We start from the raw sequence: 27,500 nt of genomic DNA, 5'->3' as shown, positions 1-27,500 counted from the left end.
TCTTCAGTTTTAATATCAACTATAATAGCAGTTATATGATATTATACCTCTCTATATCTGGTATTTTAAACACAAAAACAAGTTTGACCCTTTTTAAGTAGCCTTTAGGGGACCAAGATCTAAGCAATACTTTGCTTGGTCAAAGAGACCATGTTTAAGAAAAAATACATTGCAACAAACCCTTTTGAGCAATTTTTTTGATGACAAATGGAGAACCCATGTTATTTTGATCCTTTGGTGACATATAGTAGAGAGGAATAGAGAGACAATGACAATTTGGCATCTGTAAATATAGGAAGAGCCAGAATTCTATCGGACAAAACATTCACAAACGTCAGAGTCACTATGGAACCAGATGATATCAACAAAGGACAGATTAAATGGGATTTTTTTATTAGATTTGTAAATGACTTTTGATTGATAGATTGTCATGAGCTGTGTTTATCTGCAATTTGTAACCATTTACACATTGAGAAGGCCGGCCTGGCGGCCTGGCATGTTTTCCAGGCAAAATAATTGAAACTTCTATGCACCTTTGTAGCCTTTGCAGGCATACACTTTGATTATCTTAAGAATCTTAAACGCATACAAGAGTGGGAATATCGAAACTCTTTTCTGACCACTGATTAATTTTGTCTTTATAGAATTTTGATTATACTACAAAACAGAAAGAGTATGCATTTTCCATTGACTTAAACTAACCCTCATAGTGTTTAACTCCATACCAGGTTGGCACCCTTGTTCTTTTCTCCATCATCTCTATATTACCATCTTTCCTTGTTCTTCACTTTCTTTCTTCAGAACTTGTCACACATTTCTCATTCATGGCTGACTCTTCCTTCGATATTGATTACTCCTCCTCTCACACCTATCGCCGCCAACGCCACACTACACCCATTAGTGCACGCTATGTGTCACGTTCTACTTCACCATTCAGCTCTCGCCACACGTCATCCAGCAATCATGCTCCACGTAGAATACGCCCTCCTACTCCAGCCACACCTTTTGCCAGGGATGATGACATGTCCTGGCAAGGGGAGGTTTCATGGCAATTTGAGCCTTCTGGTTGGCAGGATAGCAGAACCTTGGGAGCAGCTTTAAGCCCTTGGACAGCAACTACCACCCCAGTGAACAGTAATATTTTTAGAAGATCAGCTCATGACTTTTATCTTTCGTGTACTTCTGGTGGATTTCAGAGCCGTACAAATCCGTATTACGACGATTCTAGCTATAGTGCAGTGCCTTCCGGGAGGCTTGAACTCCAAAGCTTTGTTGCTAAGGATAATGACAGTACCTTGTTTAGCAAGGAACACAATTTGGGTGGTCATGGTAAGTCTCATCAGGGAATATCTAGACTGCAAATTATTAAGGAGGGAACTAGTAGTAGACCTGTTAGTCCACTGGCTAATGAAGATGAACTGAGTATGATTGATTATGACACAATGGAGGATGTGGAGAAGCAGGTTCACTTATCAAACACTGATCATCATCACCATAGACATAATGATCCCCGCTGGCATTCAGTATCACGTTCTTATATGGAAGATGATGGGGATGGTGCTAGTCATGTTGATCATCATGGTATTTCACATGGTGGGCGCCATCAAATGAGGCACAAAATGGACAATTTTGAAGATGAGTTGCAGCATAGGCGTCATGGTCACACTGCTTGGCAATCAACTAGTCATCATTATGGCGGTGGTAATGATCGCTACAAGGACGTTGAACTGGTTTCAGTTGACAATGATGAGGACGATGAAGAGGATGATGATCAAGAAGTAGCAAAGCCAGTCAGTTTGTTTAGCTTGTTTAAGTACTCAACAAAACTGGATATAGTTCTTGTAATTTTGGGTTGCCTAGGGGCTCTGATTAATGGAGGATCTCTTCCTTGGTACTCTTTTCTTTTTGGAAATTTTGTGAATAAAATTGCTACTGAATCACCTGAGCAGATGATGAAGGGTGTAGACAAGGTATGAATATCGATTTTTTCTTAATATTTGCCGCTGAGGATGATACTATTATAAAAGTGATAATAACTGAAAAAAATTTCTGATGTTTTTATTTTTTTCTGTTTGATCTTCAGATATGTTTACAAATGATTGGATTTGCAGCAATAGTGGTGGTGGGAGCATACTTGGGTGAGAGAAAGATTAGTTATAGCATTAACTTTAATTTCACAGAACTTTGTTCTTGTTATACACACATTTGAAGTGCAATAGTTGATAGTTCTGATCACTGAAATGGCAGAGATCACCTGTTGGCGATTGGTGGGGGAGCGATCAACTCAGCGAATAAGAACCATGTATCTAAGAGCAGTTCTGCGGCAGGATATCGGTTTTTTTGACACTAAAGTCAGCACTAGTGAGCTTATGCATGGAATTTCAAGTGATGTTGCACAAATCCAAGAAGTTATGGGAGAAAAGGTAAACCCCTTAATTTCCTCTCTTATTTTGCTTACAAATAATCTCGATTGTGCTATGGCACTTCTTACCATAATTGAATTTATTTATGAAGGAGTAGCTTATCATTTGAAAAATTGTTCCATTTGACTCTATACTATTTGAAGATAAATTTATCTGTCCTATGAGTTCAAAAGGCATTGATTTACTATGTAACATTTTATCTTATGCAGATGGCACATTTCATTCATCAAATCTTTACCTTCATCTGCGGTTATACAGTTGGGTTCACACGCTCATGGAAAGTATCGCTTGTAGTTTTCTCTGTCACCCCATTAATGATGTTCTGTGGCCTTGCTTATAAGGCTGTTTATGTCGGTCTAGCTTCAAAGGAAGAGGTAAAAAGTAGCATAGACTAACATGTTTTCAAAGTACATTACATCATGTTATTAGTTAACCTAATTGTTCTTAACTTGGTATGTATTTTTCGATAATAAAATTGAAGGCCACATATCGAAAAGCTGGCAGCGTTGCAGAGCAAGCAATTAGTTCAATCAGAACAGTATTTTCTTTCGTTGCAGAGGATCATTTGGGTTCGAGATATGCTGATTTATTGTCAAAATCTTTACCATTTGGAATAAAGATAGGATTTGCTAAGGGTGGGGGAATAGGAGTTATCTATTTGGTTACTTATGCAACATGGGCATTAGCTTTCTGGTATGGGTCTCTCTTAGTTGCTAGGAAAGAAATCACTGGAGGTGCAGCCATTGCTTGTTTCTTTGGTGTCAATGTAGGTGGAAGGTAATGAACTTTTTGTTTTATCATTTCAATATTTTGTATAGACAGCTGTGAGTTTTTCCTCCAAGATAAGAGATGAAACATTGTCAATTTAATTTCCAGGGGCTTGGCATTGTCACTGTCATATTTTGCTCAATTCGCACAAGGCACTGTAGCAGCTGGTCGTGTGTTTGGAATCATAGACAGAGTTCCAGATATAGATCCTTACAACCACATTGGCAGGACAATATCAAGTGTCCGGGGAAGGATTGAGTTCAAGGGGGTTACTTTTGTATATCCATCTCGTCCGGATGCTGTAATTCTCCAGTCTCTCAATTTAGTTATACCATCTTCAAAGACTACTGCACTTGTCGGGGCTAGTGGGGGTGGCAAATCCACTATTTTTGCTCTCATAGAAAGGTTTTATGATCCTACTAAGGGTAAGCTTCTTGTCATCACAAAGTTAAAAAGGTTCCAACATGAACTGCATCATTAAGAGTGCTAATTTAGTTAAGGTTTCTAACAATTTGGCAGGTGTGATCACTTTGGATGGCCATGATTTAAGGTCATTGCAAGTCCAATGGCTAAGAAGGCAGATTGGTATGGTTGGCCAGGAACCAGTTCTCTTTGCCACCAGCATATTGGAAAATGTTATGATGGGTAAGGAGAATGCCACCACAAAAGAAGCAATTGCCGTTTGCAAAGCTGCCAATGCTCACAAATTCATCTCTGAGCTGCCACAAGGCTATGAAACACAGGTACAATGACACTGACATTCTCACAAACATAAATTAAAAAATTACGTACATTTGCATAATAAATTGTTTATATGCTACAAATGCAAGCAGGTTGGAGACAGAGGAACTCAACTGTCAGGGGGCCAAAAACAGCGCATTGCACTGGCTCGCGCCATGATCAAAGACCCTAAAATCCTTCTCTTAGATGAGCCAACCAGTGCCTTAGACGCGGAGTCTGAGTCCATTGTGCAACAAGCCATTGACAAGATCTCTGCTGGAAAGACAACCATTGTCATTGCTCATAGGTTGGCAACAGTTAAAAATGCCAACACAATTGTTGTTCTTGATCGTGGCTCTGTTGTTGAGATTGGTGATCATCGTCAACTAATGGAAAAGACTGGGGCCTATTATGATCTTGTCAAGCTCGCTTCTCAAGCACTGTCAAAACCTTTATCAAAAGAAAAATCCGCTAAGAGCATGGAGTTTTCCATGTATGAGAAATCAGTTAATGATGTATCAAGATCAAAGTATGAAAATGAGATTTCAAGATCTAAGTACTTAAAATCTATGCAAGAAGAGAACCAAGTAGACGAGGAAGCTCAACAAAAACCAAGGCCTAGAAAATTCAAACTTTTGGAGATGTGGAATCTACAAAGACCTGAGGTTACCATGCTTTTACCAGGATTTGTCATGGGCATGCTGGCAGGTGCTATTCTCTCCATCTTTCCTTTGATTCTAGGCCAAGGTCTACAGGTTTACTTCGATGATACCCCATCGAAGTTGAAAAGAGATGTTGGTTACCTCTCTTTAGCACTGCTGGGGCTTGGTTTTGGGTGTATAACTTTCATGACACTCCAGCAAGGTTTCTGTGGCTGGGCTGGAACAAGGCTCACAATGAGAGTCAGAGACCTTTTGTTTCGTTCAATACTGAAACAAGAACCTGGTTGGTTTGATTTTGAAGAGAATTCCACAGGAGTTCTTGCGTCAAGGCTCTCAATTGATTGCCTCAGCTTCAGGTCAGTCCTTGGTGATCGATTCTCAGTATTGTTCATGGGTATTAGCTCAGCTGCTGTTGGTCTTGGAGTGTCATTTTTCCTTAATTGGAGACTCACACTTTTGGCTGCTGCTCTCACTCCTTTCACTCTTGGTGCAAGCTACTTGAGCTTGATCATTAACATTGGACCAAAACTAGATAACAATGCCTATGCTAAAGCTAGCAGCATTGCCTCTGGTGCAGTTTCAAATATAAGAACAGTAACAACATTTTCTGCTCAAGACGAGCTAGTTAAGTCCTTTGATAGAGCTTTATCAGAACCAAGGAAAAAATCAGTACAGAAGTCACAAATTCTAGGCCTAACACTTGGTTTCTCTCAAGGTGCAATGTATGGTGCATACACAATGATTCTTTGGTTTGGTGCTTACCTTGTGACAATAAACGAAGGAAATTTTGGGGAGGTATACAAAATCTTCCTCATTCTTGTGCTAAGTTCATTTTCTGTTGGACAATTGGCTGGTCTGGCGCCGGATACATCCATGGCAGGTACAGCTATTCCTTCTGTTCTTGACATCATTAAACGTAGGCCAATGATCGACAATGATAGGGAAAGAGGTAAGAAAGTTGAAAGATCCAAACCATGGGAGGTTGACTTCAAAAAGGTAACCTTTGCATACCCATCTAGGCCTGAAGTGTTGGTGCTAAAAGAATTTGGTTTAAAGGTCAAAGGTGGAAGCATGGTGGCATTAGTTGGAGGAAGTGGTTCAGGAAAATCAACTGTCATATGGCTAATTCAAAGGTTTTATGATCCAAATCAAGGGAAGGTGATGATTGGAGGGGTGGATTTGAGAGAGGTCAATGTTAAGTGGCTGAGGAGGCAAATTGCTTTGGTTGGTCAAGAACCTGCATTATTTGCTGGGAGTATAAGAGAAAATATTGCACTTGGGAACCCAAATGCTTCATGGGCTGAAATTGAAGAAGCTGCAGAAGAAGCTTACATACACAAGTTCATCAGTAGCCTTCCTCAAGGCTATGAAACACAGGTTTGTCTAATTCTCAGTTACTTGTTCAAGTGAAGGGTCATGTACGAATGATTTTGATTCTGAGCTTCCGTTTGTTATTATGCAGGTTGGCGAGAGTGGAGCTCAATTATCTGGTGGCCAAAAACAAAGGATTGCAATAGCAAGGGCTATACTCAAAAAATCAAGGGTGTTGCTTCTAGATGAAGCAAGTAGTGCATTAGACTTAGAGTCAGAGAAGCATGTTCAAGATGCACTTAGGAAGGTATCCAAGAGGGCCACCACCATTGTGGTGGCTCACCGCCTCTCAACAATCAGAGAAGCCAACACGATCGCTGTCGTAAGAAATGGCGCCGTGGTGGAGTACGGCAGCCATGACACCCTCTTGGCCTCCCACCTCAATGGTGTCTATGCTAGCTTGGTCCGAGCTGAAACTGAAGCCAATGCATTTGCATGACCAACTAGTCTATTCTATTGTAAGAGTAAATGTGTAAACTGATGAACTTGGTCCACAGCAAATTTGATTAACTTGCTAGTATTCCTTCTAAATTGGATCAATTTTATTAATTATATAAATCATTTCAGAATAGAATCTTGTTAGGAGCAACATTTTTGGTAATGGATTTGGTGACTGAACGGTTGGTATGCTTTCTATTTTTCTGCTGTGTGTCCACTGGAAATTTTTTAATCTGGCTTTTGGTTTCTGAGTTCTAGTTAAGGTCTACTCAATGCAAGCTTTGATGCACAAGTTTAATCAAATATTACCTTTCAAACTACTTTATTATTACATTTTAAATCGATAATGAATAAGTTTATGATTTAACTTATATGATTTGGGTCCTCATTAATCAATAGATACGTTTTAGGTGAAAGCTGCAGGGTGGATGAAAGACGCTTGCATAAAGTCCAAAAGCAAACCAACTATGCAAGCGATATCGACTTCTGCTTCGAGTGTCGGCATCCACCTAAAGTGGATAATATTTGGGCGCACATTATCAACTTGATTGGACCGAATTTGACACTTATTTTTTAGAGTAAACCTCTTTTTCCCACCCAAGGTTCTCTGTAAGAGACACCTTTCCACCCAAAATGTTCCAAAATATCACCTTTCTACTCAAATGTTATATTATGTTAATACTCAAAATACACCTCACTTTCTCAGCTGGTGTTCAACGAGTTATCATGAGCTAAGGTAAGAGGAGTTTTGTAGAGTAGAGGCCAGTGGATTGAATGGTGGTGACCGATTAAATATTCGTCGTCAGAAGCAGTTGGAAATCAACTAAGAATAGGAAGCCCTAACTTTACAGTGACCGACAATCAACGAGAAATCAAATGCTTGAGTGAGAGGGGTTTTGTAGAGAGGAAATTGGAGGTTCAAATGGTGTAACATAAAGAATTTTCGCTGCCGAAATCGGCCAGAATCGGCTTTGGGTAGTGACATAATATAAACTTTGGATGGAAAAGTGATATTTTGAAACTTTTTGGGTGGGAAAAAGAGTTGTTTACTCTATTTTTGAAACTTTCAAGCTTTTTTGGCTTTTGGCTGAATCTCCATCACAGTTTCTAGTTAAAAGTAAAATCTTAATTAAGCAGTATCCCTTGTTAATTCTCTTCTTTTAAGAGACACATACAAAAATTTTTGGTCAAATCATAGACTGAATTTTAATACAAGAATGTGACATTATAATATCCTCACCTTTTCTTAAAACTCCATTTCCTCTTACCTTAAAGAGAAATGCGACCAGAAAGTGATCCACAACAAAATGACATAAACACCCACTGAACATAACAACAATCCCCTCACATAATGATCTTACACATGGGCATATTTGTCACTTCATGTCACATAAAAAGGGGCACAAAATTCTCACATGTAAGTATTGTTCCTTGGCTTTGAAGCCAAGAGAAGTTGATGCTAACTTGCCTGACATGCAAAGCTATAGAGATTAATTCTCATTGACAATGGTCACTTCTTGTTACAACTCCATGCATTTTACTTTCTGAAGCTCCCATTTTCACACCCTTTTCTGGTGTTCTATTTGTGAGGTATAATATCTTTAACTCAAATTATTCTAAGCTCTTTTGGGTGCATGAAGCTTTTAAGTTTTCTTATTGTTATGTCTATTAACACCTTGATGCAACATTTGCTAGAACTTTGGGATTCAAGAGTGGATATCAATGGCATCTCTTACACCAGGAGTTCTGTTAAAGCTTCTGCAGAGTGTGAACTCTAATGTAAAAGTTCGCGGCGAGTATAGATCAGTGCTTCTGCAAGTTATCAGCATTGTGCCAGCTTTAACAGGATCAGAATTGTGGCCTAATCAAGGCTTTTTTATCAAAGTATCAGACTCTTCACATTCAACTTATGTTTCACTATCAAAGGAAGACAATGAGCTTATACTGAACAATAAGTTGCAACTTGGACAGTTCTTTTATGTTGATAGAGTTGAAGCTGGGACACCGGTTCCTCTTCTAGTTGGCGTTAGACCGGTGCCAGGGCGCAACCCTTTTGTTGGTAATCCTAAAGATTTGATGCAAATTCTAGAGCCATCAGAGAGTCCAGCAGCTGTTGATCAGAACGAGGGAGTTGTTAATGGTTTAAAAATAAAGGAAGTGTCAGAAGCAAAAGAGGAGAGTCCGAGAAAACAAAAAATTGTGATTAAAGAAGAGAAGGCTGGTGTTTCATCCAGGTATATGCAGGGTGTTTTGACAGTGAATTCCAAGGCTAGTGGCTTGGATTCAAATAGTAATGGAAAGGGTAATGAGAATGATAATGGTGGAGCTGGTAAGAAGGTTAACGGTTCATCAAAAGGCAAGCACCAAGATCAGCTTAAAGGTCAGGTATGATTCATGCACAAATTATTAGCTCCAGGACTTGCTAATTCTAGGTACCTTCCTGCTTTATGTCCCTTACGATGTTTAGCACATCATGTATTGAACGATTGAAACGAAATTAACATCATAAGGAAAGTATGCTCCTCTTTTTAGTATAAAACGAACTAGGTTAGTGACAAGGCTTGGTACTGGTACTGCAGGCACGCCCGGAGACTCCTTTGCAAAGTCGATCCATTGCAGCTTCATCAAGGCCAGAGGGGGCTGTTTCTGACATTAAGGAGGCCGTGATGGCTTCCAAGAAAATGCCTGCAAAGCACAACTCAAGTAGACAGGAAAACATGACCTTGAATTTTCTGTCAAACAGTAAAGATAAAACTCATTCTCCAGAGATGATATCGTGGGCCTCTTTGCCTGCCAATCTCTTGAAGCAAGGAAAGGTATGTAAAATATTCCACATTCTCCAAGGTTCTTGTTTGTTGTTACATGATAGTTATTTTCTCTTGTTTGTTTTTATCTATTTACAAGGGAATGCTTAGGAGGAGAAATTTAGCTTCCATGGTTGCTGCAGAAGCTCAAAAGGAGGCATCTACATCAGCAAATCTTGTCAAGTGCCTCAGGTTTATGCATCTATATTTGTTTTTCTCTTCTGAATTGAACTGTATTTTGTGACATTGATTTTCTAACTTTGTTCATTTCTTTCAGTCTGTTTGCTGATCTATGTTCCTCTGCCTCACCAGAGAACCCTCACACCTCTCTCACCAAATTTTTCACACTCCAACAGCTCATTGATCAACCGAATGTCACATCCCCATTAAAGGATAAATCACTTCAGTCATCCACACACCATTCTTCTCAAGAGACAGAAAAGTTTAGCAAAAAGACAAGTCTAATTAATGGTAAGAGCACATTGAAGTATTCTACTAAGACTTCAATAGAGTTGAGTGGAAATGAGAAACTTGAATGGGCTAAAGGAGATGGTGCGAAAGAGATCAAAGAAATGAGAGAGAACCTCATAAGTGAAACAAGAAATTGGTTCTTCAAATTCTTGGAGGCAGCGTTGGATGCTGGTTTTCGAGGGGGAAATCAGGAGAAGAAAGGAAAATACAATGCAGGAAGAATGTTAATGGAGCAAGATAACCACATTGCTGTCACATTATCACAACTCAAGCATGCTAATGAATGGTTGGATAAACAAACTAGAAACTTGAGCTCAGAAAATAATGCCTTAGTTGAGACTATTGAAGGGTTGAAGAAAAAGGTTTATGCCTGTTTGCTCCTTCATGTGGACTCAGCAGCCTCAGCTCTAGAGAACAGGTCTGATAGAGGTTGATTCAACTGAAAGGGAAATAATTTTTATTACCTTATTTGTGATATAATGTTGATGAATAACTTATAGTATCTAAGATTATACTGATTGACAGTTTGGTCTATCATAAATATATAAATTGCAATTCATGTATAAACTTATTTGAAATAATAAGGCCATCCATGGTCCAACTCTAGTAATAGTGTGACATTGATGTGCCACATTTTTAATTCCATTATAGACTTCTTCAAATATGCATCTCTTAAACATCAAGTTAAAATATTAACTACAAAGAAATTAAACTTACCCTTTAATCTGAAGAACTTCCTCCATTGTTGCAAGCTTGTAATTTTAAAGGGAGAAAGTCCAAGCTGGAGAGCTAGAGCACATGCTAAATCCCAAAATTAACAGATTTAGCATGTGCCCTGCTTCTCCAGCATGGCTCAAACTTTCCCCCTCTCCTTTCCTGAGCCACATTTCTGGTGAAACTTACAGGTTAAACACATACTATAACACATAGAGGGGTGGCTTAATGTTATCTACACAAAGCATGGGTCATAATGGGTAATAATGGGATACACATGTAACTGACATTATATTTTTTAAGTTGTGAGGTGTACTTATAGGAATATTACTGATGCTGACCTGGATCCCACGAATGAGATTGGCAAGAATGCATTTTGTTGGTTGATGAGTGGTGGTTGATCCTGTGGGGTTTGCTTATGAAATAAGCGTTTTTGAATGTATTGTTCTTTAAGCATGTTGGTCCAACAAGCTTTGGATAATTGACTGTTGAAGTTTGGCTGCCAAAAAGGGGTCCAAGAGGTAAATAAACACTGGCCAGATATGGGAAAATTGTGGCTTACCAAATGCCAATTTAAAGTAGCTAGCCTTTCCCAAGCTGTGGAAGACCACCCACCATGGCCTGGTAGGAGAGCTAAAAGCAATGAAACTCTAAGAGAACCAAAAGAGTGAATATAAAATTATATATTCTATTCTTTAAAGTGAATTGGTTTGTCACATGATGACATTCAAGCTGCAAATAATGCGATTATATAATAAATAAATCTCTTCCTTGCACAAATTAAATTTTTTCTTTGCTCAAAGTTGCTCACAAACCAATTTTAAGACAGATCTAAAGTGGGATGCTTCCTATTTTTGAGCAATTTTGACTATTTGAAAAATAAAAACCCGTATAAACACAATATTTAAGATACTCTTTTAACCTATAGATAAACTGTCATAAACGAGTAATGAGATTTAAGTTAATCTGAATTGAACTTAGGAAACTTCTTTCACCCAGTAGAAATGTTTCAACTGTTTAAGATGGAAAGCTCATGACTAAATCTTCCCAAGTTGCAATTTTTAAATCTTTTGGAAGGTAAATTTGGCTGCAGAATCCTTAGTTTCAGGTAATATGTGATACTATATATACATAAAACAAGAATAAAATAGTAGTAATGATAGATATGGTGAAGCATCAAGATCAAACAATGAGTTTGAATATGCTGTTGAGAGTGTGTCATGGGTTCACGGGACTGGCTTTGACTTTGCATATTGAAATTTGAGATTTTTGTCATAATCTCACTTGGGTCCTTGAGCTTATAGTAAGACACAATTTGTTTAAGGAACATGTTGGCTTTTGGCCCTACACTTGCACCACTTGTCTCATGAAATTGTCCTCAGTGTTCAATTTTCTTCCACATTATGCGTCATGAAACTGTTTATGATGTTAACAAATTGCCTAGTTATCTAAATATATTGATCTTGCTCAAAACAGACAGATTCTAGTTTGCTATAAAAAGGGTGTTATACAAACCTTCTTTTGAGAATTTCATATGAATTGAAACTTCCTGTAGTGCTCTTTTGGAAAACCATTTCTTATCTTTGGAGGCACAATGGCAAAATATTCAAGAGGGAGAGCTGAGATAACAAGCCCTGAGAGAACCAAAATATGGGTTGAACCAAAGCTGAAGAGTGAGCAAAAAGTTCCTGTTGTGTACTATCTTTCAAGAAAGGGCCAGCTTGAGCATCCTCATTTCATGGAGGTCCCTCTTTCTTCTCCTGAAGGACTCTATCTTAGAGGTAATTTGATACATATATCCATATTCATTTACGGATCATATAACTGAAAATTTTATCTGGGAACTAAATATAATTGCTTTTTAGATGTGACAAAGAGACTGAACTTTCTCAGAGGTCAAGGAATGGCAAACATGTATGTCTGGTCTTCTAAAAGGTAAACTTCTGTGAAGAAACTGCACCCTTCATCTCTTTACGCCTAAATTTCCTTGGTATTGATTCATTTTCTATTCAGGAGCTACAAGAATGGGTATGTGTGGCAAGACTTGTCTGAGAATGATTTTATATATCCTTGTCATGGAAACGAATACATTCTCAAAGGATCACAGCTCCTGGACAAGTCTATAAGCTTTCGATCCTATGAAACGGAGTTATCAGCTGTCAACACAAATTCCTCAGAAACAAGCAGTAATTCCAGTGAGGACTCCAATTCTCCTGCCATAGTTAGAAGAAAAAGCCATTCACGGAGTTCGCTGAACGAACTTAATGAACACAAAATCTACAAGGCTATGATAGGCATGAATGCATCAACACATACAGATGTTCTTAAAAGAGGAAGAATATTAAACAGTGCAGAAGTTGGAGATAATAAAGATTGCGTTGCAGAGCTGCCTAGAGAAGAGATTTCTCCACCACATTCACGTTTTAGTTCACAAACCATCGAGAGTTTGATGGACTGTATTGAGGCTGATGCATCGGCAGACATTAGAGATCAGTCCGCAGAGAACGATTGCCCCAGCAGCAGGATGAAGGCAACTCCAATTTTGATGCAGTTGATTGGATGCGGATCAAGGAGGGTCAAAGATTGTTAGTAAATGAAAGTAATTGATAGTATGTGATTAATGACTTAATAAGGTGAATCGAGAAAGATTGTTGTTCAATATTCGAAACCCCGTAGCATATCAATCAACATAGAAATTGTACAAGCAAGAAAAGACATTTCTAATCAGAACTCAGTAATGATATTTCAGTAGTTCTTCTTGATTGCGGACTATAAACATTCATTTACCATAGCGTATCCAAGTCAGACACATACCGCTTCAAACTTTTCTATGTTATCAATTACAGCAAGACCAGACGTCTTCCTTACAGATAATCACCTAAGACCCAGCTACAAGCATAAAACAATTAATACTGCCTGAAAGTAAGATTCAGACGGCCGGGAATGATATTTGTTTCTTCTTGCAGAGCCTTCGGGGTAGTTTTTGTACTGATAGTACTAACACCATGAAAGATATGTCTAGATTTTCCACCAAATACTAAAACATCTCCTGATTCCAAATTTACCTTCTGTGCCTTGTCTACATCCCTCTCATCACCATATAAAAATTCGGCAGTATCACCAATTGAAAAGGAGACCACAGGTAAACGTTTATCCAGACTGTCTTGAGATTCGTCTCGATCCTGCATTGGCATGAAAGTATGAGATGTCAACAGTCACAAACATTTTACATCAGTTCACAAATTCAATCTGAATGATAGTGTTCTGACAAACTAAAATGTTTCATACCATATTCATTTTGAGTAACACATTAAACACACTTCCTCCGAATAGCGCAAAAAATAAAGAACCCAAGTTACAATGCGACTACTGTAATAAGAATGATAATGTTTCTCACTACAAACCTGATGGAGACCAAGTTTCCCACTTTCTGCATAAAAGTTTACAATACAGATGTCAGGGGACATCCTTGGAAGTTCGTTTTCTACGTTCCACACTCCAGAATTTCTTCCTATGAGAGCATGGGAATCTTGTATTGCTTTCCTAACCAACTGATCGAAATAACCAGGAATCATGGGTGGTTTAGCACCATCTACACTCCGAATATCTTCATATGCACTTTTCTCAGGATCCCAATTTTTACCAAGGCACATCATTTTCAAATTCAATTTCGCTCCATCACGGTAACCAGGTTGGTAGAAACCTCCAGGTCCCAGCCCTAGGTTTCGGCATTCTTTCAATATTTTGACCTAAAAGAAGATTGGAGCAACAATAAATTAATAGACAACGGCAAGGGAGACCATAATAAATGACAACTCATTTGGCAGAATAGCATATTTTCCTAATAAAAGAAAACATATTTCCAATTTACTAGAAGAGATAACTATATGGTGATATATGTCTTGGTGACACATATATGTTGGTGGGTTGGTATACAAATCAATTTTGAACCCAGGCAAAGCCTCCACTACCATAATGATGACTGAGGATGCTATAACAACCAAGCCTCAGTAGCCAGGAGCCTTTATCATGTATTGGAATTTAATAGAATGGGCTGTATCAAAATAAGTGGGAAAGAGGGACCATATCACTTGAAAGAGAGAAAAAGAAAAAAGAGCAGAGCAGTACCTGATCACTGATAGATAAATAATTCTTCAATAATACCATCCCAGGCCTCAACACATTTCCAGATTGCCTTTCCATGGCAAGCTTGACTTGGTTTCGTTTAAGTTTATTTGTTTCAAGAAGAGAAGGCTTAAGCGAAATACAACTTCCAGTCTTAGGTGGACAAATATCTAAGGGAAACATCACCGCCTGCTGCACAGAAGGCCCTGAACCTCCAATGCCTGCCAAATTCTTGACATCTTTTTCTTGGAAAGCCTGTTCTTGAATATCAGCTTTGGCAGGTACTAAGGGCTCCCCTCCCATCCATTCATCGTTTACCTCACCTGAGAATGAGAAATCATTATTCACAATTGCAGTTTCTTCTCTCTCCTCTTCCAGGGTTTCTTTGATCTGCATTCTAGTCATATTCAGATGTATGGCAGGTACTAAGGGCTCACCTCCCATCCATTCATCTTTTACCTCACCTGAGAATGAGAAATCATTATTCACAGTTGCAGTTTCCTCTGTCTCCTCTTCCGGGGTTTCTTTGATCTGCATTCTAGTCATATTCAGATGTATGTTCCTAGAATCAAAATGAACAGGCAATATAGGAAGATCAGCTCCACTGACCAATTCTGGTGATGAAAAGCTCTCAGGTTGTTTCATATGACTCCTTTCAGCCTCTGGTGAGTTTTGAATAAGATCAGGTGTAGGGTTCTTAGAATCAGACTGAGCAGTAAATGAATGAAGACCATCCCCACAAGCCACAAAGCACTCTGGCTGTCTCAATTGACTTCCCCCAGCCTCTGGAGATTTTGGAATAACATCAGTTGCAGGTGACTTCTGCCGGTACACATATTTCGAGCTGGGTTTACCATTGAACTGCTTTGAACCACTGCCTCGGGACATATTATGCAAATATCTCCCTCTACATTGAGACATTCCATCCTTACTGCCAAAAGAATCATTGGCAAAAGGCTTATTCACTCCATCCTACATTTTTCCCCAGAAAAAAAAAAAAAAAAAAAAAAAGAGAGAAACAACTTTATTATGAAAAGTACTTCCATAACAGTAACTCATATATAGCCTTATATACATACATATATAAAGCATAAGACTTGAATTACAGACGAAGAAGAACTACAAAGTGGATTGGGCGTCACAAGAACAAAAGCAAAAACGGCTTTCAGGATACAAAAACATATAGCCGTAAACATTCACTCACTGTAACATGCAAACAAGAAATACAGAGTGAAAAGACATATGGGCAATCAAAATTTGTTAATTCTAGAAATTCATTGGTGATAGGTTTCTTAAAGCCAAAAGAAAACAGCTCTTTAAATTTTTTTTAGTTAATTAGTAATTAAGAACAGTCTAATGAAAACAAATGTCTAACAAGTCTTAAATCTGACACGCATGTCAGGTTCTTAAAGGGCATTGAACACAAGCAAAACAACCAAGATAATCTCAAAAACAACAAACTAAAACGCAAAAAGTATCAACTTTTACACCATCATCATAAATATAAACAGATAAAATATAATTAGTATATGAATACAAACACTTCATAAATCAATCAATAGATTTATGAACTGTAACATTACCGAATTTTATTCCGAATACCATATATTCCCTTGAGCCAAAAATTAATTTCAACCTCAGTTCTTTCTCAGCAACAACTAAAAATAAAAAATTGAAACAAACCCATCTCTCAAAACCAAATCTTTAACTAAGAATCCTCAAAATCAAAGTAAAACAAACACGAAAAAACATAATTTACTTAAAACCAAAAAGCAAAAGAGGTGGTGAGTTGATAAAGTTACATGTCTTTGATGGTGAAAAGCACCACTATTTGGACGTGAAGATCTCCCTCTAGAACCCGAATATCCTCCTCTGGTGTTCTGCTGACTCATGATCTTATAAAAACACAACGCAGAAGATGGAATTTGGCGGGAAGATAAGTGTGGAGATAAACAGATTATAAAATTTTAACTACGGTCTTGTTGTTGCTTGGGAGAAGAACATAAAAAATAACTTAGGTTAAAATTTATAGAGAAGGCAGAGGAAACTCAGGAAAGTGAAGTGATGATCCACGGAGGGAGAGAGAAAAAAAACAGTGCTTTTAATTTAAATGCTTTTGAGTCATTCCAGGAAAAAACTTAGTCTCCAAGACTCTTTAGATTCTCTATGTTTGTTTTTTTTTAATTTTTTCTTTTTTTAACTTCTGAATTTTATAAAATATTTTAAAAAAGGAAATTATAAAAAAACTAATACATTACATCATTTATATATGATTATCAATCTTGCCTTTTTCGTAAGAGTTTGTTATACCAATAAAAGTTGAGAAATACAAAAAACTAGAGGGGGTAAGATTTGAAATCTCACATTGCTCTTGTGTGAGGTACTAAGGTTAGTGTCAATAGATGGATTTCAAGTTTCAAACTCAAGAACAAAACCGTAAAATTTGTAATATCAAAATAGATAATATTTGCTTATGTTATTTATAACACATTAAGCTTTATCGTGATGAGATGTGTTGTATCGTGAAGTTTCAAATTATTCTATGTGAGGATAAGGCTTGAAGTTCAAGAATAAAACCGTGAGACCTTGTAATGCCAAAATAGACGTTATTTATTGAGCTATTTATAACGAGAGACCATCAAACAAGGATTCAATTTCTAATCTTTGTTGTCACGCCCCAATCTGTTAGGGTTAAATGAGTGGTTTTCCTCAAACAAAAATCATACAAATTTATAGTGCGTTTGGTTTAGTATTTTGGGTAGGATTTTAAGGATAGTATTGGGTTGTTGGATAGGGGAGTATTACGAGGCAAGTTTTAAAAATTTATGAAAAAGCCCTTAAGTTTACTAATTTAATTAAAGACCCTAATATGTAAAATGACAAAAACACCCCCACCATCTGCAGTGCCAGATTCTGGCCACCACCGCCGGAATCTGACCGGAAAATTTCGTTACGGCACAGACCGGTCGGATCTGTGCCGTAACACGTCTTTATGGTCTTTTCCGGCCAGATCCACCACGGAACTGGCCGGAAAAGGCCAGATCTACGGTCTGTTATGGCCGTCGACGACCGGAAAAGGCCAAATGAAGGCCATCTTTGGCCGTCAGCGGCCAAGATTTGGCCGTCGTTGACCGTCAACGACGGCCATTTCTTTGGCCGTCGCTGCGGCCAGATCTGGCCTTTTCCGGCCAGATCCGTGGTGGATCTGGCCGGAAAAGGCCAGATCGGTGAACTTCCGGCCATTTATGGTCGGAATTTAGGCCGTTGTACAGATTCCGGCAATCATCGACGGTGGTTGTCGGAATCTGACAAGTTGGGTTAATGGGGGTGTTTTTGTTAATTTTTAAACTTTTTTTTCAGGGGGTATTTAGTGAAATTAATAACCTTATGGGGTCTAAAAGTAATTAAAAAATAGGATAATATTTCTGAAATAATGTGCCAAACATTATTTGGAGAATAGGATCCAGAATATGGATAAAAATATTAAGCCAAACAGGGCCTTAATATACAAGACCACCCCTTTTAACCCTCACGGGTTGAGATGTGACATTTGTAATCTTTCTCATAAGGGAAAGTGTAGATAAAAAGCAATTAATGTATTACCTTTACAAAGTTTTCTTCATCTTTTTTTACAAAATTATGATAGAAGAATGTGGTGATGTATGGGCATTGAAGCTTAATGGCTAACATTATAAGGGTTATTGGTAGAAATGAGCTAGATATGTATATTTTTATTTTATTTCAATTAAGTATCCCACCAAGAATGAGTGGATTAGTTTTGTGACCAATTGATGTTCATTAACCAATAATTTTCACATTTTTTGCATGTTCATTGTTAGAAGTTATATTTATCCCGTCAAGTATTTATGTGGTTGAATTCTCTCATCTTTTAAGCTAGCTTTTAAGGAGTGAGTTCTATCCAAACCTATTTTATCATAGTATCTGTTATGCCTAAAAAGTTAGGACTGATGTGGACTCTCGTCCGCAAGAGTCAATCAAGATTCAAGAAGGTTTTATGTCATCCAGATGTTGCCACGTTGCGCAATGACATAAGAGGTGTGCTTCTTGTCAGTGTAGCAAGTGAATGTTAGGCTTGCTAGTGGCTAGAGATCGTCCACCTGTCCAAGTCCTACGCAATTTGAGGATATTTTTCGGGCAGATAACCAATAGGATGCAAGGAAAGACTTGCACGACACCTACCCACTTGCAGACTTGTAATCATTACCTTGAATTCTCCCACTATAAATAGAGGACTTCCCTTTCATTTACGGGATTGGCTAATCTTATTCTAAAAAAACTTACACACTCTTTCTCTCTCTTTCTTTATCTTCTCTCTAAATTGTAACTCATCTCGCCATACACGACCTGATTGTATCCATCTATTAATACAACTGCAGTGGACATATGATTCGCTTTGGAGCATTCGAACCACTTTAAAAACCGCTTCTCATTTATTCTCTCATTGCATATTCTCATATCACATGTAATTTCTAAGTCCGCTTAGTACTTTGCACGTGTGAGTCGTTGGTGTCAAAATCAAGCATCAACAGTATTAAAACCACATTTGTTTGGGGCGATGGTATGTCCTTGTTTGGGTTTGGACATTGGTCTCGCAGAACAAATGTGAGGGACCATGTTAGAAGTTGTATTTGTCACATATCGCCAAGTATATATACGTGATTATGCTTCCTCCTCTTTTGAATTAACTTTTGGGAGTGAATTCTATCCAAACCCATTTTATCATTCATTCATGAAATTATTGCAAACAAGATACTAGTTGTTAGTTAGTTTTCCAGCTAAATATCTAACCATTTTCTCAATTAATCTTCCAATTAAACTCTCCTAATAACAATCTCTTTCCTCACATCAAATAGCCATTGAATATGAATATGTTTGAAGATGTTAATGACCTTTTTTTTTAAATAAAAAAATACAATTAAATATTTGAAATATTCTTTTCAAAATATTTTTTTGGATATATATGATATGTATTTAGAAAGAACAAGAAGCACTTTCCTAATAATCTTTGATATCATTGTCTTAAAATATATATTAAATTTATTTTATTTAAAAATATGAAAAAACAAATTTTAGTAATTTAATTATAATAAAACTATACTTATAACTTTTTCATATAATTTTTTATATAATCTTAAGGTGATAGTTCGCGATTGGTGAGTTTGTATTTAGGCAGACAAGATCTATTATAAGCTAACCAATCACGATATGTCACGTCTAAATTATATGAAAAAGTTATAAGTATAATATTGGTTAATTATAAAGGGGGTTAAGGTTGAGAATTAGGATTAGTAACAATAACACTGCAGGTCCAGGTTGTACTTTTGAATTTCACCCCCAATTTCTCAATGTACAACTCATATCAGCGCTGACTCTGCAACCGGACAATATAAAGAAACACAAATTTTCATTTACGAAAAAACCCTTTAAATTTGTATAAACTTCTCGCTCTGTCGGCCCTCGTCTTCTCTCTTCCTCAGATCGTTGAATCCGCGGAGAAAAACCCAAATGCAAAACAGGTATTTATACGCATGTATGTTTTTATTTCTGTATTTGAGTTGGAAAGCTCTGATTTTTAGGGGGTTTTCTGCAAAATTTGAGACTGAAACAGCTGAAATGGAGAGGCTTTGCATGATTTACTTGATAGGTATTTTTAAATGTTTGTGATTGCTTGATTTGATTGGCTTAAAGGGTTTGCTTGGATGGGTTTGTGTTGGATCATGTGAATTTTGATTTGATGAGTTATGTTTTGATTGTGATTATGCAAATTGTGTGGTGCATTGGAATGGTATTTGGGAATTGAGAGATTTTAAGCGTTCTTAGGAAGTAAGTAGGACAAAGAAAATGAAATATTGGAAGTTGTATTTGGTTTTTAATTTGTGTACTACATGTTAAAATAATGATGGGAAATGCTAATTTTGGTTGTTTACCATTTTATGGATCTGGGTTTTTGATGGCTCAATGAATTGGGGCAACAGTGAATTGGTGTAGCTGAGGAATTGTAAAGTGAGGTAAAAATGGTGAAGATGACTATGATTGCGCGTGTTACTGATGGGCTGCCATTGGCAGAGGGACTGGATGACGGGCGTGATTTGAGAGATGCTGAGATGTACAAGCAGCAAGTGAAGGCTTTGTTTAAGAATCTTTCTAAAGGTCAGAATGAAGCTTCAAGGATGTCGGTTGAGACAGGACCTTATGTTTTTCAGTATCCTTGTGTTTTCTTTTATTCAGATGTTCTTGTTATTGCTTTTTAATTGTTTATCATCGTGCATGTTCAGTTGATGTAAATTCTGATTGTTAATCATGTAATGCTAGTTGTGCTTCTTAGATAGTGTGTTCATCTATAGAGTTCATTTTCCATTTAATTCCTAGTCCTTTACTAAGTAGTATTCTCGAGCAGAGTGTCATGCCATCTCTTGATTGTATCTTTACTAGATCTGGACTTGGGGGTGGGTAAAGGATGCTTTTGCTTTATAAATGGTAGTTTCATAGTAATGATGAGATGCTTAGTTGATGTAGCTGTGGTTGTTGAATTAATTTTTATACTTTTATGTGAAAAGTGGTAACAACATTAGTCTGCAAGTTATGTTATTAATTTATACTGAAAACATTTACTTAACAATTGGCTTGTGGAAAAGGAAATGAAATTTGGTTTCTGTAAGTTCTTTACATCAGTGTTCTAATTTTTAGGAAGTGCACCTAAATCTTAGTGTTTCCTTGACCCAAGTTCTAGTTATATCATTGAAGGACGTGTTTGTTACTTGACAATGTGTGACCGTGCTTACCCCAAGAAGCTTGCCTTCCAGTATCTGGAAGACCTAAAGAATGAATTTGAGCGTGTTAATGGGGCACAGATTGAAACTGCAGCCAGACCTTATGCTTTCATTAAATTTGGTAGGTGTCACTTCTTTTAACCTTTCCTTAGCATGTGCCTGATCTTTCTCTTAATATGGCTTTTGTTGCTTTTCTCTGGGCTTGATTTTATTTGTTGTCTTCATGTTTAAAGATACATTCATACAGAAAACAAAGAAATTGTACCAGGACACTCGTACTCAGCGGAATATTGCTAAGTTGAATGATGAACTATATGAAGTACACCAGATAATGACTCGCAATGTGCAGGAAGTTCTTGGTGTTGGTGAAAAGTTGGACCGTAAGATAGTTCCTTTTCTTGTAATCATTTGAATCTGTTATATCATGTGTTGTTTTGTTTTTATAGTAATACAATTTTTATGGTTTTTGTACCTAACATTATGATTTAAATAGTGCAAAATGAAAGAGTATATTTGCTTTTTTGGATGCGTATTCGATTTTGAAGTTGATTACTGGTTTAGAATTCAATGAGATATTTGGAAATGCACTATTGTTGTAGTGATGAATGTATCTTAACACTGCATGGTTGTCTATGTCAAGTAGTCTGCATAATTTCACTCTGTCTTATTTTGGTGAAAAATTGTCAATCTCCACCCTATTGTTGTTACTAAATCATTCAATGTCTTTTAGTTGTGGGTGTGAATTATGGCATCCAATTTCCGCCCTATGTACTTGTAAAGTATGCCTTTCGTATGCTTGTGCTGAAGTTATGTTTTAATTATTAATTTTGCAGAGGTTAGTGAAATGTCCAGTCGGTTAACATCAGAGTCACGCATATATGCTGAAAAGGCGAAGGATTTGAATCGACAGGTTAGTTATCTTAATTTATTTGATAACTCAGATGAAGTTTATTGTGCTCTTGTGGGCCATTTGGCTCTGGTATTTGGATTTTCTTGTGATTGAACTTAGAAAATGCTTCTTAATTGGCACAAATTCAGGTACCTGCATAGATTTTTGTGAACAAATTGTGTTTTACAAAGACATTGTTGGAGAAAATCTCAGTGTATAGTCTTTGTGAAATACTCCATCAGGTCTTAAAAATCAGGACATGTATTTGATGATGAAACAATAAATGATAGGTTTCTTTGTTGAAATTCATGAAGACTTCTTAACTTTTAAACAATCACTTTGCCAACTGTGAGATTAGATTAATATGATTTGTTTATTTCAATTTTGAATTTGGGTGCCTTAAGCAGTTTAATGCTGTTGCAATATGATTTGAAGAAGTTCTAAAGATGCATAATTGCTGTGCTGTAATTGAAATATGCTAAGCTCTTTAACACTTTGACTGCAGGCTTTGATTCGGAAGTGGGCCCCTGTTGCCATTGTGTTAGGAGTGGTGTTCGTCCTCTTTTGGCTCAAAACTAAGATCTGGTGATTCAACTGCCTTTTGTTGTTTCTGATAATTGCACATTTTGCCTGGGTCTCTGCTGCAGTATTGGTTGCTTGTGTGCATGTCTTGATTTCCAGACTCAGAGACTTAAGATTGCGGTGACCACTCTTTTCTGTTCATGACATAATCCAGTTAAGATGAGTTGTTCGGTTGGTACCTCATAGAAGTGGGGCTAAATCTATCATTTAGAATTGTGAAAGAGGGACTTCTTTAGGAATATTTTAAGGAGCGAAAATATATTTTATACAAAATTTTAGAGAATTCTATAGCCTGAGGGCTTTAACATGCTTTATTGATACTATCCGATATCTTCTTTTCATTACATTCAACACCCTAGCGACCTTATTGTTCTCATCCTATTCTATTTATGTGACTATCCAAGTGCTTTATTGATGTTTGGAACCAATTTGGTCAGTGCTCATTTGAATGAATTCGCAATAGATTAAGAATTTGTAAGAGGAAAGGGATAATAGAGAAGCGTGGCATGCATGGTTAACAGAAATTATGAGGTGGATCTGCCATTAAAATAAAATCCGTCAGCTAAGTGATTACAAAGTTGACAATATGCTTAGTTTTCCTTCATAGGCATTGAGTTTACACATCAAAGTTGTTTGTAAGGTGCAAATAAGATGGATGAGTTGTGTCCACCGAGTCCGAATGAGTTAGACAGTGCAACTTTTATGTCCAAAGGTGCTTTCTTGGAGCCAACAAGCACTTCCTCATCCTGAAATGTTTCAAATATTCAGTTTAAGATACTCTAAAAGCAAAGGCCTTTATTATGAATCAAAGTATAGAGAGCATACCACACGTTCGTCCGGATTTTCAAGATTGAGGTTTGGATGTAGCCATCCAGTCTTTATTGCCTGCATTGAGAAAGAAAAACCCAATTAAGAGTAGGTTTTGAAATACTGAGTACTGGAAAACACCGAATCACATAAACACAAGCTATTTGATTACCATAACTGTAGCAACTGCTTCTACAGCACCTGAAGCTCCTAGAAGGTGACCAATCATGGATTTTGTGGAGTTCACTTTTAGCTGCAAATTTTAGGTATCAAATAAACAATGGCAGGAAGTAAATAATATGAAAACATTAGTGACTGAGCGCTTTTATATTACCTCAGGATTCTGGCCAAAACAATGCATTAAAGCTTGGTATTCTATCAGATCACCAACTGGTGTTGATGAAGCATGTGCATTTATGTAGTTTACATCTTCTCTGGCAACCCCAGATTGTGTCAAGGCATTTTCTATGCACGAAACTATACCCATCCCTGAATTTAGAAAGAAATATAAGATAAAAAATGTTTTGCATAATATGAGGTTCTGGGAACTTTAGAAAGACAAAAGACTATTACCAACCATCAGGATGAGGCCTAGCTATGTTATGAGCATCAGAACTGAAGCTTCCACCCAGGAACTCCGCATAAATATTTGCACCTCTTCTCTGTCATTTTATTGGTTGTAAATTCATGACTTATGATAGGGAAAACCTCATTCAATGACAGAAATGATTTATTCACAGCAAGTTCACCTTAGCATGTTCCGTCTCTTCTAAAAGCAGAACTCCAGCCCCTTCTCCCACTACCAATCCATCGCGATCCTGCTCAGTTGTAAAATCTTATCTCAAACTTATTGAAATCTGATAGTTCTTGAATATCAAAATAAATTTTATCTTTGAGCGCTTGTTGATGCATATTAAGGAAATAGCTTTCAAAAACAATGCTGATTTCCATAGAAGAGAGATTATTAGTTTATAAAAACTCAATGTTGTATAAAGAAGAGGAAAAGAAGAGATGATGGATGCATTACAGTATCCCAGGGGCGGGAAGCTTTAGTTGGATCTTTATTCCTCCCTGAAAGAGCTCTACAGGCCACAAAACCTGCTAAGCCTGCAGCTCCAATAATCAAGAAACTAAAAATGATAAGTTCATGCACTAGAATAAGATTTGAGAATGCTAATTGCTCCAGTACTTTAAGTATTACTATGATACCAGCAGGAATAATTGCTGCATCAGAACCCCCACAAAGCATGATATCCTGAAATTTTTCAGAAAGCAGGATTTAATCTCATCCAAAAAAGTTGGTGCCCAAAAAAATTGAATATTAGTTCTAACTAATGGCAAAACGAGATGACAGTGAGTTGCTTACCGCGTCACCTTTGATTATGTGATGTGCTGCATTGAGTATACAGGAGTTGCCTGTTGCACAAGCTGAAGAAATTGAATAGTTTGGCCCCATCCATCCCTGAAAATTTGACGCTTATAAGAGGGTAAGGTTTCAACTTGCAAAAGCTGTTCTACTATATACCAGTAAACTCTCTTAACCTTCTGGGAGAAGAATTGAACTCAGAGATCGAACTTACCAGGTCCATTGCTAAAACAGCTGAACCTATATTGGTTGTTACATAAGGTATAGTAAAGGGGTGTACTTTCTTTTATGAAATCTTTTATGCTTCTATTCCTTCTTGATAAGTCTGTTCAAAAGCTAGAATATAAGTGAAAACTGGTACAAAACTACAAATCATCTATTCAATCAAATCTCGTCACGTTTTACAAGATTTTATTGAATAGAGGTACAAGTAACGGTTAAAGGATGTAATTTACTTTCATGCCTCCCAATGCAGAACCAATTAGAACCCCACATTTAATTTTATCAAACTCTTCATTGACTTGTTCTGTAACTCCACCATCTGCCAAGGCTTTCTTGCCAGCAGTGAGAATATAAAGCATGAATTTGTCTGCCCTCTTAGCATGTTTTGGTGAAACCCAACCATCTGTTGAGAGAGACTTGATCTCTCCAGCAATTCTCTGTCAGATTAAGAACAGTATTGTCAAATTGTTATTGTAATCAAAGTTATGATATTGAAATTGAAATAACTGAAAAACATACTGTGGGAAACTTTGAACAATCAAAGCTCTTTATCTCACTTATGCCACTGACACCTTCAAGAAGGTTACTGTAAAATACATCTGGATGATGATCAAGTGGTGTCACTACTCCCATCCCAGTCACTGCAACTTTCCTCTGCTGCTTCTCCGTCTTCAGCTCCTCCTCAGGTTGCAAAGAAACAGCTATAGTGTTGCCTAAAGAATATAGTATAATAGTCCTTTATCACGAGATATTAGATACACTTATACATCAGTAACAAATAACACAGGTCTAGTTCCATGGTTTTGAGTTATATCAGTGGCTCTTGTAATGAGATGGAGCAGAAATCTGAATCCACCTTTACTTAATCCATATCGACCACTCTATAGAATATCTCACAAGTGTCAAGTCTTGAGTGTTACATTGAAAAACAGTCAGGACTTTACAGTTTATAATCTATAAGAATACTTACTAGAATAACCATTAATGTTGCTGCATCTTGATCTTGACATAAGCTTCTTGTGTCTCTTTGGATACTGGAACATAGAGGAATTCAAAGTGTTTTGGTTTTTCTGATAAGCGACAGATGATATGTAATTAGCGACAGGCCACGTACAAATGGGAGAGGTTAGAGAGGAATAAGCGGCCATTTAGGAACACAAGATTGGATGATTAATTATTATTCATGAATCAACTGAAATGATATGAATGAATACGAAGCAAAAATCCCGCAGAGAGAGAGGTGCCGGCCTCCCACGGAAGTGTGAAGATCATATAATAGGCATGCAAGTAGACCAAATAACAGAAGAAGACGAAATGAACAGGATGCATTATGTACACTGAAAGTTGGCAGTTCATGCTTATAAATTTTAGTCAGTTCATGCACAGAATGATAATATTTATGATGAGTTAATGACTTTTTCCTCCCCAAATAATAGCGTAATCACACTTTCCTACCTATGTAATTTTAAAATATTATTTTATTACCTAAATTTATTTTTCAGCAACCAGAAAATAAACTTGATCTAAATTGTTAGAACTTTTGAAGAGGGGAGACCAATGAGTTTTTTTACTCTATTTATAACTAATGAACTTTGGTAACCCTACCCGGTTGTGAGTTATCCAGATGGTTAGGATGGTTTTTTAGGAGATTTTCCATTTGACCATCTGCGATTTAAATGAGGGCTATGGCAGTGCATTGTTGCGCCAATCTCCCTCAAGGATTGTCAAATTATACCAAAAAAGTAAAATAAAATTGGTAACCTCCCCTTAGTATTACTATTAATATATTTTTTTTAATAACAAGAGCTATATTTTAAATTATTAATACTAGATCCACAACCCAATTTTACAACCTTCTTTTATAACCTTAGATGTAATAATTCATAATTAGTCAGCTTGTAATTAGGTAGAGAAACTCATAACAAATAAGTAAAACTTATTTACAAACTGACCAATTAAGAACTGTGATATCAAAGATTGTGAGAGGAAGTTGTGAAATTAAGCGGTGACGTACCATTACCCATTTCAAAACACAGTCCCAAAAAGTTGCCATCTAAGGATCCCAAGTTTAGATCTATCGTAGATATTGTAGTGGGTCCGCAATAAAGATTTATGCTGTCAAGATTAACTGCTCATTAAAATCTGCTACGCTATGGTTGTCCGTAGTTTAGCAGATTTTATGAGTATTTATTTGTTACTTAATGGCAGACAGTCATTCGTTGACCTACCATTCTATTTCAATTATCCAGTTAAATCAATATCGGGTTCTTGGTGAGATGTTCGTGTGCATATGGTCCTAGTTTACTATCATGGGTCTACCCAATCACCAATTTTTTACTACACATTT

At 37.0% G+C, this 27,500-nt stretch overlaps 6 protein-coding genes across 11 annotated transcripts; 4 read left to right on the top strand and 2 right to left on the bottom strand.

Moving 5' to 3' along the window:
- Positions 1-824: 824 nt before the first annotated feature.
- LOC116130986 (ABC transporter B family member 19-like) lies at positions 825-6,435 on the top strand. Its single transcript, XM_031416649.1, has 9 exons — positions 825-1,970; positions 2,084-2,138; positions 2,248-2,423; positions 2,633-2,797; positions 2,905-3,200; positions 3,300-3,616; positions 3,711-3,934; positions 4,025-5,950; positions 6,036-6,435. Exons 1-9 carry the CDS (start codon positions 825-827, stop codon positions 6,381-6,383), a joined length of 4,653 nt encoding a protein of 1,550 aa, XP_031272509.1. The 3' UTR covers positions 6,384-6,435.
- Positions 6,436-7,834: 1,399 nt separating this feature from the next.
- On the top strand, positions 7,835-10,268 carry LOC116131006. The gene is made up of 5 exons (XM_031416672.1): positions 7,835-7,972; positions 8,078-8,767; positions 8,962-9,198; positions 9,287-9,378; positions 9,464-10,268. Exons 2-5 carry the CDS (start codon positions 8,105-8,107, stop codon positions 10,089-10,091), a joined length of 1,620 nt encoding a protein of 539 aa, XP_031272532.1. The 5' UTR covers positions 7,835-7,972; positions 8,078-8,104; the 3' UTR covers positions 10,092-10,268.
- A 1,647-nt stretch (positions 10,269-11,915) lies between these two features.
- Positions 11,916-13,081, top strand: LOC116130989. The gene is made up of 3 exons (XM_031416655.1): positions 11,916-12,152; positions 12,237-12,306; positions 12,385-13,081. The coding sequence occupies exons 1-3, from the start codon at positions 11,966-11,968 to the stop codon at positions 12,959-12,961; spliced, it is 834 nt and encodes a 277-aa protein (XP_031272515.1). The 5' UTR covers positions 11,916-11,965; the 3' UTR covers positions 12,962-13,081.
- On the bottom strand, positions 13,043-16,561 carry LOC116130987. Of its 5 annotated transcripts, XM_031416654.1 has the most exons (6): positions 16,299-16,560; positions 15,106-15,468; positions 14,934-15,027; positions 14,500-14,792; positions 13,776-14,120; positions 13,043-13,553 (listed from the first exon to the last, which is right to left on the bottom strand). In XM_031416654.1, the coding sequence occupies exons 1-6, from the start codon at positions 16,386-16,388 to the stop codon at positions 13,278-13,280; spliced, it is 1,461 nt and encodes a 486-aa protein (XP_031272514.1). In that variant the 5' UTR covers positions 16,389-16,560; the 3' UTR covers positions 13,043-13,277. The 5 variants fall into 5 exon arrangements, with proteins under 5 accessions (XP_031272514.1, XP_031272512.1, XP_031272513.1 ...); XM_031416652.1 differs by having other exon boundaries at positions 14,500-14,819; positions 14,934-15,468; positions 16,299-16,561; XM_031416653.1 differs by having other exon boundaries at positions 14,934-15,468.
- Positions 16,562-19,928: 3,367 nt separating this feature from the next.
- Positions 19,929-23,081, top strand: LOC116131014 (25.3 kDa vesicle transport protein). 2 transcript variants are annotated; one of them, XM_031416679.1, is made up of 6 exons: positions 19,929-20,033; positions 20,493-20,719; positions 21,248-21,408; positions 21,521-21,667; positions 22,121-22,197; positions 22,682-23,081. In XM_031416679.1, the coding sequence occupies exons 2-6, from the start codon at positions 20,532-20,534 to the stop codon at positions 22,763-22,765; spliced, it is 657 nt and encodes a 218-aa protein (XP_031272539.1). In that variant the 5' UTR covers positions 19,929-20,033; positions 20,493-20,531; the 3' UTR covers positions 22,766-23,081. The 2 variants fall into 2 exon arrangements, with proteins under 2 accessions (XP_031272539.1, XP_031272540.1); XM_031416680.1 differs by lacking the exon at positions 19,929-20,033 and having other exon boundaries at positions 20,471-20,719.
- A 267-nt stretch (positions 23,082-23,348) lies between these two features.
- LOC116130937 (3-oxoacyl-[acyl-carrier-protein] synthase II, chloroplastic-like) lies at positions 23,349-26,248 on the bottom strand. Its single transcript, XM_031416621.1, is given in 13 exon segments — positions 23,349-23,498; positions 23,584-23,643; positions 23,738-23,818; positions 23,900-24,054; positions 24,143-24,227; positions 24,315-24,383; positions 24,593-24,672; positions 24,775-24,820; positions 24,932-25,027; positions 25,146-25,256; positions 25,387-25,590; positions 25,673-25,866; positions 26,124-26,248. Coding segments are annotated over 13 exon segments (1,371 nt in total). The 5' UTR covers positions 26,197-26,248; the 3' UTR covers positions 23,349-23,381.
- Positions 26,249-27,500: the final 1,252 nt, after the last annotated feature.

The sequence above is a fragment of the Pistacia vera genome, unplaced genomic scaffold, assembly GCF_008641045.1.
Source record: "Pistacia vera cultivar Batoury unplaced genomic scaffold, PisVer_v2 Contig227, whole genome shotgun sequence".
NCBI classification, from domain to species: domain Eukaryota; kingdom Viridiplantae; phylum Streptophyta; class Magnoliopsida; order Sapindales; family Anacardiaceae; genus Pistacia; species Pistacia vera.
Note: the sequence above shows the minus strand (reverse complement) of the source record. Positions and strands in the feature narration are given on the sequence as shown.